Source organism: Hypanus sabinus, chromosome 23, assembly GCF_030144855.1.
Source record: "Hypanus sabinus isolate sHypSab1 chromosome 23, sHypSab1.hap1, whole genome shotgun sequence".
NCBI lineage: Eukaryota > Metazoa > Chordata > Chondrichthyes > Myliobatiformes > Dasyatidae > Hypanus > Hypanus sabinus.
In genome coordinates, this window is record NC_082728.1 from 64,188,411 (window position 1) to 64,201,128 (window position 12,718).

Consider the following 12,718-nt stretch of genomic DNA (forward strand, 5'->3'; position numbering starts at 1 on the left):
CTTTAATTTTTTCTGCTCTCAATTTAAACATATGCTTGTGAAAAAGACTCTCATTAAACCCCTCATAAGTTTATAAACTTTGGCAGGCGTGAGAGCACAGAAGCTATTGTTTGAGTGCCAGGAAAGTGTAGCAATTAGCACAACAATATTACAGCACAAGGTGTTCCAGAGTTCAGAGTTTAATTCCAATGCCGATCTGTATGGAGTGTCTATATGTCCTCCTTTTGGAATGTGTGGGTTTTCTCTGGGTTCCCTGATTTCCTCCTACAGTTCAGAGATGTAATGGGTAAATTAATAGGTAATTGTAAATTGTCCCATGATTAGGTTAGAGTTAATTAGGTTTGTCGGGGATTGCTGGGGTGGCGTGTCTCAAAGGACCAGATGGGCCTTCTCCACACTATCGCTAAATAAATAAATTGTGGTGATTGACACAAGATTTCAAAAGCGAATGGGGCCAGTTGGAACATCAGGCAGGGTTGTGATAATTTAAGAATTAGGCATTGCCAAGAGCTTTGGATCATTGGGATCAATGTGGGATCTGCACAGACGGGCAGATTTGCACTTGGACTCTGGGAATTTGCTAGTGCTGCTCCAGGGGGTTTAAACAAGAGGTGCAAGGGAATGAGTGCCAGGCAGATAGTGGAGTGGGTAGTGGGGAAAGATGATGTTAAGCCTACTTACAATGAGGAGAATCGGAAGGTTGAGTATGGTTGGAATAATGTTCTAAGTTGCATTTATTTCAGTGCAAGGAGTATTGTAGGTAAGGTGGATGAGTTTAGTGTGGATCGGCATGTGGAATTATGACTTTATAGCCACTAGTGAGACTTGGTTTCAAGAGGGGCTATATGGATGGAACTGAGGAACAAGAAAGGGATGACCATGTTAATAGGATTATATTAAAGACCATGCAGTAGTCAGCTAGATTTAGAGGAAAACATTTGTAGAGAGATTCAAGAAAATTAAAGTTGTGATATCAGTACCTTTCCATATATTGACTGGAATTCCAAAGGGCTGGATGGGATAGAATTTGTCCTTAACCAATGTGTCTGCGTGTAGGCCTCCATTAGTCTCAATAGACCATGGATTTGCACCTTGGAAAGTTTCCAGGGCACAAGCCTGGGTAGGATTTTTTTTTAATGGAAGACCGGCAGTTGCCCAAGCTACAAGTCTTCACTCTCCACACCACCGATATTGTCCAAGGGAAGGGCATTAGGACCCATACAGCTATATTAAAAGGTCCGAACTAAAGAGAATATGATACTGGGTTGCCTATTAGGGAACGAGACACGGCACCTGGCAGAAATCTGTGTAGTGGAACACTACATAATTCCATTACTTTCAAGGTAATTTTGGAGAAGACTAGGATTGGTCCTCCTGTTAAGATTCTAAGTTGGAGAAAGGCACTTTTGATGGCATCAGAAAGGAACTGATGAGTGTGAATTGGGACAGGTTTTGCAAAAGGATCCTTGGTAAATGGGAGGCCTTCAAAAGTGAAATTTTGAGTGTACAGAGTTTGTATGTTCCTGTTAGAATAAAAGCCAAGTTCTAAATAGTTAAGGGAACAGTGATTGTCAAGAGATATTGAGATGCTGGTTAAGAAGGAGGAGGAGGTGCATGGCAGGTATAAGCAGCAAGCAACAAATAAGGCACTTGAGTGGTATAAGAAATGCCAGAGAACACAAGAGAGAAATCAGGAAGGCTAAAATAAGGCATAAGGTTGCTCTGACAGACAATACAAAGGAGAGTCCCAAGGGCTTCTAAATATATTAAGAGCAAAACGAGAGCAGGGAACAAAAGAGGACTGAAAGAGATGGGAGAGATCTTAAATTATTTTTTTGTATCTGTATTTATTTTGGAGATGGACACAGAGTCTGTGCAACTGAGGCAAAACAGTAATGAGGTCATGCACCAGATGCGGATTACAGAAGAGTGGATGCATGCTGTCTTGAGACAAATTAGAATGGATATGGCCCCAGGGCTTAGCAAAGTGTCCCCGTAGACTAGTAGTTGCCAATCCATCGATCGCTATCAACATTTCGATTTCTCTTTGAGATTTTCCCAGTAGTTCCTGAAAAAAATGAAAAATAAATACACAAATACTGTTGTGAGATTATTTCCGGGTTGCGGGGTTTTAGTTCCGTTCTTTCTGCCCAGTGCGCATGTGTGTAGCTCCCCCGCCACGCACTACACAGTGTACTTCAGTGGTCCCCAACCACCGGGCTGCGAGTCAGCTGCACCTTTCCTCATTCCCTGTCATGCCCACTGTTGAACTTGAACACACACGAGGTCATCAGTCACGTAAATGCCGTGATACCCTCGCGCCAGGGATCACTGTTTGGCCTTGGGTAACCAGCCACCTTGCGCGACTGTGCGAAGTGCCGTTGGTATCGGCCTGGAGAGTGGACAGATGGACGCCACTTCTAAACCTGTTTAGCACACTGAATGTTTGTGGGGAACCTGGTGCTAAAATATTCGCAGATGACCTAATTCGAGCTCAGGGTTTTGTAAGTAGCAGAGCAGCTACCTCGCTGTGATCTACTGAAAGTCATCCCTCTAGACAAACTTTTGTCGGCTGATAGATTCTTCCTACCTATGGTGGGTGGGGGGGGGTGGCTCGCACTCCTCGCTCGGTCGGTCACTCACTCCGGACTGTGACCGCCGCGGCCCCGGTACGGGGACCTCCATCCCTGACCTTGTCCTCTCACCCCACCCACGACCAGCCGCTCCTGGCCAAGGCGTGTGGCGACGAGCGGGCAGGAGGCTGTCTAATGAGGCAATGAAGCACTCAAAACTGCTTCGGCACCTTGAGTCCAAGCACCCTGCACTTAAAGACAAGCGCATTGAGTTTTTTCAGCAGAAGAAAATGTGAGCAAGCGGGACAGAAGCTAAGTGCTGATAGCCACATAAACTAAGTTGTGGAATAGACTGGACATAAGGAACCTGCTTCGAGTATCGCTGTATTCCATTCGTGTTTAAACCCCCCCCTCCCCCCCATTGGCTGGTCGGCAAGAATATTGTAAATATTAAACTTCCCACGGTGCAAAAAAAAGGGTGGTGACCCTGGTGTACATACATTATTTCTATTTCCGGGTTGTGGGGTTTTACTTCTGGTCTTTTCTGCCCAGTGCATGCATGTGACTAACTGATTTAGGGTCGATCTTGCCTTTCACTAAGGACGAGATAGGGGATCTTGAGCTTCAAAAGGTTGGTGACCACTACCTTAGACCTTGTGGCAGGCTACTGCAGAAAATGCAGGGGCCCTGGCTGAAGTATTTAAAACATGCTCAGCCATGGGTGAGATGCTGGAGGACTGGCTAATGTTGTTTAAGAAAGGCCTTAAGAATAAGCCAGAAAATTATTGGCTGGTCAGCCTGATGTCAGTAGTAGGATAAATTACTGGAAGATATTTTAAAAGACTGAATATATAAGTATTTTGATAGACGGGGCTAATTAGGGATGGTCAAATGGCTTTGTTCGTGGTACGTTGTGTCCAATGAATCTTATATATTTTTGATGAAGTTACCAGGAAAGTTGATGAAGGAAAGGCAGTGAATATAGCCTACGTGGACTTTAGCAAGGCTTAACTCTCGCTTGGATGGCTGGTCAAGAAGGTTTAGTCACTTGGTGTTCAAGATGAGGTAGTAAATTGGATTCAAGCTTGGCTTTGTGGGACAAGCAGTGAGTGGTAGTAGATCATTACCTCTCTAACTAAAGGCCTGTTACTAGTGGTGTGCCACATGGATCAGCAAATTTATAGATGACACCAAGATTGGTAGTGATATGGACAGTGAGGAAGGCTAATAGCAGGATCTGGACCAGCTGGAAAAATGGATTGAAAAGGCAGCTGACATATGGGAGGACAAACCAGGGTAGGACTTACGCAGTACTGAGAAGTGTAGTAAAACAGATAGATCTGGGAATACAGAACCGTTATTCCTTGAAAGTGGTGATACAGGTAGTTAGGGTCATAAAAAGATCTTTTGATATGTTGGCCTTCATAAATCAGAGTATTAAATACAGGAGTTGGAATGTTGTATAAGACTTCAGTGAGGCAAAATCTTTATTATTCTGTGTAATTCTCATCACCTACTTGCAGTACCTATAAAAAGTATTCAGCACCTCCCCCACCCCGGAAGTTTTCATTCTTTATTGTTTTACAACATTGAATCACAGTGGATATAATTTGGCTTTTTTGACACTAATCAACAGAAAAGGACTCTTTTGTGTCGAAGTAAAAACAGATCTCTACAAAATGATATAAATTGATTAACAAATATGAAACACAAAATAGCTGATTGCATAAGTATTTGTCCCCTTTTAATATGACATACCAAATCATCACTGGTGTCTATGACATTCAAATCAATGTTTGGCTTTAGAGGACACATAATTAGTTACATGGCGATCTGTTTTTGGAGACCTGCCTGCAGTCAGGGTGCTTCAATTGATTGTAGTAAGTGCCCCTGTAACTGGATGGTCCAACTGCTGGTGAGTCAGTATCTTGGCAAAAACTACACCATGAAGATGAAAGAACACTGCAAGCAACTCTGCAAAAAGGTTGTTGAAAAACACAAGTCAGGAGATGAATACAAGAAAATTTCCTAGTCACCGAATATCCCTTGTAATACAGTTAAGTCATCAAAAAATGGAGAGAATATGGCACAGCTGTAAATCTGCCTGGAGCAGACCAACCTCAAAACCTGAGGGACTTTGCAAGAAGGAGACATGAGGGAGGCTGCCAAGAGACTGATGTCAACTCTGGAGGAGTTGCAAGCTGCAGTGGCTGAGATGGGAGAGACTGTTGTCTGGGTGCTTCACCAATTGCAACTTTATGTGAGAGTGGCAACGAGAAAGCCACTGTTGAAAAAACTCACATGAAATTTTGGCTAGAGTTTGCCAGAAGGCATGTGGGAGACTCTGAAGTCAGCTGGAAGAAGGTTCTATGGTCTGATGAAACCAAAATTTAGCTTTTTGGCCATATTGCAGCAGGCTCTGGAAGGCTTGTGAAGGTAGGGGGTAAAGTAACTGCAGCAAACTACAGGGAAATTCTGGAGGAAAACCTGGTGCAGTCCACAAAAGAGCTGCAACTTGGGAGAAGATCTGTTTTCCAGCAAGACAATGATCCCAAGAATAAAACCAAAGCTATACAGGAATGGCTTAAAAACAAGAAAGTTAATGTCCTGGAGAGGCAAAGTCAGAGTCCAGACCTCAATCCAATTAAGAATTTGTGGCTGGACTTGAAAAAGGCTGTTCACTCACAATCCCTATGCAATCTGACAGAGCTTGAGTAGTTTAGTAAAGACGAATGGGAAAAATTTGCAGTGTCCGGATGTGCAAAGCTTATAGAGACCTATCCACACAGACTCACAGCTGTAATTGCTGTCAAAGGTGCATCTACTAAATGCTGACCTGAAGGGGGTGAATAGTTATGCAGTTAATTATTTTGTGTTTTATAATTGTAATTAATTTAGTTCACTTTGTAGAGATCTGTTTTCACTTTGACATGAAACAGTCTTTTTCTGTTGAACACTGTCAAAAAAGCCAAATTGAATCCACTGTGATTCAATGTTGTAAAACAATAAAACATGAAAACTTCCAAGAGGGGTGAATACTTGTTATAGGCACTGTACATGCAAGAAAGACATCAGTAAGATTGAAAGAGTATGGAGAAAATTTGCAAGGATGTTGCCAGGACTTGAGGACCTGAATTATAGGGAAAGGTTAAATAGGTTAGGACTTTATTCCCCTGAATGTAGGAGAATGAGGGGGAATTTGATAGAGGTATTCAAAATTATGAGGGGTATAGATAAGGTTCTGGCAAGCAAGTTTTTCCCCATTGAGATTGAGTGAGATTAAACTAGAGGTCATAGGATTTGTGTAAAGGATTAGATAAGGGTAATTTGAGGGGGAATTTCTTCACTCAGAGTGCAGCAAATATGGAACAAGCTGCCAGCAGAAGTAGTGAATGCAGTTTTAATTACAACATTTATGAGCAGTTGATAAGTTCATGTATGGGAGGGATGTGGAGAGCTATGGTGCTAGGCAGAATAACAGTTCAGCATAGACTAGACAGGCTGAAGCGCACTATCTGTGCTGTAGTACTCTATGACTGTGACTAAGCCGAAGGCTCCTAGAGTCATAACATCATAAATTAGCACATGGTTAGATTGATCTCAGAGTAGGTTAAAGTAGGCATAATATCATGGTCTGAAGGGCCAGACTGTGCTGTAATGTTCTATATATGGTCACCCCTTAGTCCCTGCTCTTCAATGGAAACAATCTTAGTTTATTCATTTTCTCCTAAATAACTTCCTCCATTCCAATTGGCATCATGCACTCTTTCTAGTAACTATTGCATCTTTTATATATGGTGAACAAGAGCTGCACACACTATTCCAAGCTGTAACATAATGCCCAGCTCTTAAACTGAAGACCCCTGTCTATGAAAGCAGCTTTTCTCACTATGTTGCCATTTTCATACAGGTGCTATGAACCTGCATCCCAAGGTGCCTCTATATCAATGCTTCTAAATCCCTACCATGTACAGTGTTATGTACAGCCTGTATTAGACAACCCAAAACATATTACTTTGTACTTTCTTGTATTAAATTCCATCTGCCACTGCGCAGCCCAACTTTTCCAACTGATCTATATCCTAGTTCAACCATCCTTGGCATCTGCAACTCCAGCAATTTATGTGCAATCAGTAATGTTATCAGATCACAAATATTCTCATCCAAGTTATTTATGTATATTACAAACAAAGAACCCTCAACCATTACCCTTTGCATCCTATTACAAACTAAGTATGGAATGGTTGCCCATTATAATTTTTCCTACACCATACATAAAATAGAAACACTTTTTATTTGATACTCCTTTATGACTCAGAACATGGCAAGGTACTTTTCAGCTAATAAAGTATTTTTAGTACCATAATATACAAAAGCAAATTGTACTCAGCAAGATCTCAGAAACAGAACTGTTCTAAATGGCCTTGTTATATTTTGTTACCCTACTGTTACACTTTAAGGGTGTCCATGGATGGGGGCATTAAGGCATCACTTTTACAGTGCCCTCTGACAACAAGCTCCCCTCTAGACTACATCTTGATTCTGGCCTGTGCGTGGACAGGATTGCTGGGAGAACCTGACTTTGTTTAGTTTCTGCAGGAGCTGATTTTAAATTTTAGTAATGAAAGCAAGCCTTTTGTTTTCTTTTTTCTGTAATACAGGACAAGACCAGTGGCTACATGCTGGCCCACCAAATAATGAATATATGGACCAGAACTTCCAGCGCCTCAGAGGGATTTTGAACCTGCCTCCATCAGACGTAGCTGAGAAGGAAGCTGTACAAAACTCTCAGCTTGTTGGTGAGCAACTAGAATCCTGGATATATGAAAGTGTGGGCAAATTCTGGTCAGCTACTGACACCTGTGTAGTGGAGCCTTCACTTTGTCCTGCACTACAACCTTGTCAAAAAACAATCTGGAGTTCACTATCTGATGACCCCAAATCTGAACTGGGACCAGTGAAAGATGATGGCCGCCTGAGGTAGCAAAGGAGAATAGTTGTGGGGAGAATTGGGCATATAGGACTCAACCATATGGAAAGAAACCCACCTGTGGGCTAGTGTGACAGTCCAGTGGTTTGTCAAGATTGATACAAGAATGTCTTCAATGTGTTAAAAGGACCAAACATTTAACACAATGATTGGGGGAAGGAGAAGCAGTTTTCTTCAGGTACCCTGGATCAACCAGTCCAATGCAGCTGTCTGAATTTCGGCAGGAGTTGCACTGACATGTCTGTGCCCAGCATAGTGTGGCTGCAAAAGGAATGAAGACAGCGGTCCCTGATTGAGCGGCTTAGAACAGATATGAAGATGAGCTCATTATTCGCAGTTTCACACAACTGCCTTTTGAAATCCTTGTTCCTCAGCACTTCAGCTGTGTAGCTGTGACTGAATTTCAGTGAGATGCTATTGGATAGAAAGAAATGAAATCACTTGCTAGTTTGGAAGCCATTAGCTTGCCCCAGAGGATGAGAATCAGTAACTTTAGATATTAAAGATTATTTACATGTGGCCTGAACTTCAGAACTCTAAATAATAAAGACATATGTTTATACAACATTTTGTCATCAGTTTGTGCTCACCATCAGGACGGACCCCATTCAGGGGCTATGGATCATTTTACACTTCAGGCCTCAATCACGTCAAGAGCAGGTACGTCAGAGTTCAACCCTGGAGTAAAGCTTCCTCTGTCTGCTGATGCTGCGCGAGGCTGCCTCGCAATCTCCTCAGGCGGCCCTTAACTGTCCCAGAGCAAGGCAACGCAAGGTTTAGATAAAATGTGTAACTCCTATGACACTGCTTCATCAAACACTCACAGTGGTGGCAATGGATGGATAACCCAGACACTAGAGTTAAAATCCTATCTGTGGAATTATACTAAACTTTAAATTAAACTTTAATTGCAAAACTGCAGATTATTACAAAAGCTCGTCTTGTTCAATAATACCTTTCAGAAGATGTAATATATATTAAGTCCAATAAAAAACTGCAGAAATCCTAAAGTGGTTGGCTCTTAAATGTCCTGGTATGCCACTCACTTCATCATAACAACTAGAAAGAATAAAATCATGTATCCAGCATTGACCTTGACACCAAATTCTCACAGGACAAGGAAATTCCTCAGTACAAGTCAAGTAGTTGATGTGCCTGTCAATATCTTAAAGACAGTTTGCCTATTATAATCCACTGGAACAGGACATACCCACCAGACAGGGTGGTACCTTGGTAGGCAGTAGATCTGGGAGTCCTCAATGTTGACTCTGACCCTATCAAGCCCCAGTACACGGTTCTGCCAGTTGGTGATTCTTCTTCAACATGTTGGACAGTACTTGGAAGAGGGACAAAAGTTACTCTAGGCCCAACACCCAGAGCGGCAGTAGCAGCAACACTAAATGTGCCGGATGAGTCCGGAAGGGCACAGCTGCCGGACTGGGTGTGCAGCAAGTAATAAGAAAACCATTAAAGGAAAATCTACTTGACCTCATCCTTGCCAATCTATCTGTGGCAGAGACAAGAGAATATTGGTTGGAGACTACAGGACTTCACATTGTATTGCCAGTCACAGCAGTGTGCTTAATGAATGAACTGAGAACAGACCTGGCAGCTCAAAACCAGGCATTCATGATGATGGATGACCAGCAGCAACAGAAATAATCATCTTCAAAATCTGTAATTTCATTTTCACTGGCAACATGTTCTCTTCCAAATTACAGCCCACCCTATCTTAAGCAATAGATCACGGTCCTATCAACATCGCTGGAACTAAGCAATGGAATTCACTCCTTAGAAGTATCTTGGGGGTACCTTCAGCAGGACTATAACAGTTCAAAAAGGCAGCATCTTCATGGTGGGCAACAAATGCTGGCCATTCCAGATCTTAAAAAATAAATAAATAAATAGCTTCTTGGAAGATATACCATATATTACAAATACAAAATTTCTCAGACATTGAAAATCTGAAGAAGAAACAAGGTTGCTGGAAATGCTTAGCAGGTTGGGCAGCAGCTATTGTAAAGAAATGGAGTTTGTTTTGGGTCAATGATTTTTCATGGGCCAGATAAATCTGTACTATATTCTACATTGTCTACACTATCTTCTACACTGTCCCATGAACCAATACCTGTGTAGATGCTCCATCTGTCATATACAAAGCAAGTCAGCTGTCAACCCCTGCCCAGTGTACGTGTAGCAGACATCAGACACAAAATAAACCTTCTCTGCACTATCCCATCAAACACATCCAATGCAGGCCAGATAAACAATAAAGCCCTTTCCAACAGAACAAGTGGGTATGGTTTCTTTTCTATTTCTTACTCAACCATCCTGAATGAGATTATTAATTTGCAGATAAAGTAAGAAATGAATAAGGAACTTACTTTTATTTGACCTGATCATTTTATGCTGTAAGTTGCAAAGGATTATGTTTGAAATCCAATTATTTTTAAACAGAAATAATGCAACAAAAACAGTTGATTTGTAAAGGATACTGACTATATCAAACTAATGTTTGGTTAGCTGAAGCTAATGGAGGAAGTAGACCAGCAAAATGAAGACCAGCCAATGTGGGCTTCAGATGAGGTTCAGCTGCAAATTCCTGGTTAAATGGCAGGGAATGCCATATTACATATGGCTAATTATGCAAAGTACAGGTTTTGGGGGCATTGGCAAACGCAAATGGGAGATGAGAGTTTTTTTTTCTTGAGCGGAAGGCACAACTTTATCAAGGGGCAGAAGCACATTCAGTTGTAGCTTTCAACAAATGAAACTTCAGTAGAGCAAGTTGCAAGTTTGGGAGAAGAGGTGACAGTGAAATTAAATGGAGAGGTTTTGTAAAGGAACAGCACATTGACAATGGGCTGAAAGTCCTCCCCTCCTCATTTTGTTTCTTTCTTTACCAGGAGGGTATTAGCACTTTATGAGCATATCCCACTAAAGAAGCAAATTGACTAGTTTTAAATACTCCTTACTGTGCAATAAAATTCATTTTCATTTGTGAAATGGAGGAATTGATAATGCCTCCTCTATCAGTGCAGCAAGAATTGTAAACCACTGCCCAAGGCTCACCTCACAACCCCAACTCCATGTTTAAAAGAGTTTGTCTACCATTTTGATTTTTCTATTCATGTTTACTTGGACAATTGGTATTGCTTGCAAAGGCTTTGTTACATAAAATATTTATACATTATGTATAGTTTTGTTTGCTGTGCAACTATAGCTCCAGTCATATGTGACTGAACATCTGCCCTTCTCAGTTGTCAACAATTGTACCTTACTACTAGACATCATTTTGAATTTTTCATAGAAATGGTTAATACATATTTTTGAACAATAAAATATATACCATATCAGTCACTAAATGTTATTTTGATATCAGGTTGTGTGAGAATCCATGAATCTTGCTGTCAAATGCTGGAAAGTGTGACTCTTCTATTTCTGTATTATAGAATCTTCTTAGTTGTGTTGGCCTACGTATTACCATCCTTCACCAGCCTCGTTCCGCCTTCAGTTAACAGGGATCTGTTTGTTTTGTTGTAGACAGAAATGGAGATCACTCCACATGAGAGAAATCTTCTTTGCTGACTCGCCTCCCTTTCTGTAAATTCATTAGGTTGAAAATATTCATAGCACTGCACAATGATCAGTCTGATCCATTTGCCACCTGCTTCCATGGCAGATTCCTCTGGAGTTGTTGATCTAACCAGGCTGTGGATATCTGTCATTCTTCAGGGAATTAGTAAAAGGTGAAGAATGAATATTGTGAATCTAGACCAAGAGAAGGACCTGTGAGGCAGGTCTAGAGGAAGTCTTGAATGTGCTGCTGATATAGTTGTTATCATAGAACAAGGTCACTTAGGGTATCACTCCCAATCAACTTATTGGAACAATCTGTTTGACCCATTTCTAAATTCTCTATTGAACAGTATCCACCAACTTTTCAAAGAGTGGCTTTAAGATCGTGATTATCATGTAAATTCTGATTCTCTTCCCAGTCATCTGGGATTCTTCTGTTCTTGACCCTGACTAGTTGCGTTTCTAAGACAAAAGGGCACCACAGTGTTACAGTTGATAGAACTACTGTGTCATGGACCCAGCAATCCAAGGTTTAATTCAAGCAACACACACAAAATGCTGGAGGAACTCAGCAGGCCAGGCAGCATCAATGGAAAAGAGTACTGTTGATGGTTTGGGCCAGTTCGATCCAATGCGTTCTGTGTGGAGATACACATTCACTCTGATTGTAGGAGTTTCTTCCTACAGCCCAAAGACAAACAGGCAAGTATGCTAAGTGGTTTCTGGTGTGTAAGTAAATGTTAGTATATATAGGGAATTGAAGGGAATATGGGCGTATAACTTGGGATGGGTGTAGGATTAGTGTGAGTGCATGCTTAGATACTTGCAGTGGGCTTTTGGGCTAAAGGCCCAGTTCCCCTACAATTTTTCTAATGACTTTGTGATATTGTTTTCTTTCACTGCATGCTTGATGATTTTTATTTAGTTGTTTATTGAGATATAACACGGTATAGGGCCTTGTGGCCCTTTGAGCCCTGCACCCAGCAAACCTAGCCTAATCATGGGACAATTTAGAGTGACAAATTAACCTAATGATCAGTGCATCTTTGGACTGTGGGAAGAAACCCACACAGTGGCGGGGAGGAGCATACAAACTCCTTACAGGCAATAGCCGGTGTTGAATCTGGGACACTGATACTGTAGAGCTTTGTGCTAACCACCTCGCTACCATGCCACCCCAGTTTTTGAGAATTTGTATCAAATCAGCTTTCAGACTGCATTTTAATGCCAGCAACTCCAGCTTCACTAGTTCATCCATACACCAAAACCCTCAATGCATAGCCCATTCCATTAAATCAAGCCTGCAGCGTCTTAAGGTGCTTCTTTCCAGCATGGAATGACTGGAATTGGAATCCATTATCCAGCTGCAGCTTAACCAGGTGTCTGAGCAGTTTGATCTAAGTTTTTGCATTTTGTGCCCTGTATAATTTTATTACTTTCTTGTTTGTCACCTTCAAAGATCTGTGCATGCCCAGATTTCTGTACATACAAGAAAAAATCCAAAAAACGCACACAGAATGCTGCAGGAGCTCAGCAGACCAAGCAGCATCTATGGAAAAGAGTAAACAGTCAACGT

The 12,718-nt window shown here is 41.5% G+C and overlaps 1 protein-coding gene across 2 annotated transcripts in view; it reads left to right on the plus strand.

Moving 5' to 3' along the window:
* The window catches only part of xylt2 (xylosyltransferase II), a 275,890-nt gene extending 264,541 nt beyond the window's left edge, over window positions 1–11,349 (plus strand). For both annotated transcript variants that reach the window (XM_059949008.1, XM_059949009.1), the window contains one exon: window positions 7,235–11,349. In XM_059949008.1, coding sequence (XP_059804991.1) covers window positions 7,235–7,557 — 323 coding nt within the window. In that variant the 3' untranslated portion in view covers window positions 7,558–11,349. The remainder of the gene's footprint in view (window positions 1–7,234) is intronic.
* Window positions 11,350–12,718: the final 1,369 nt, after the last annotated feature.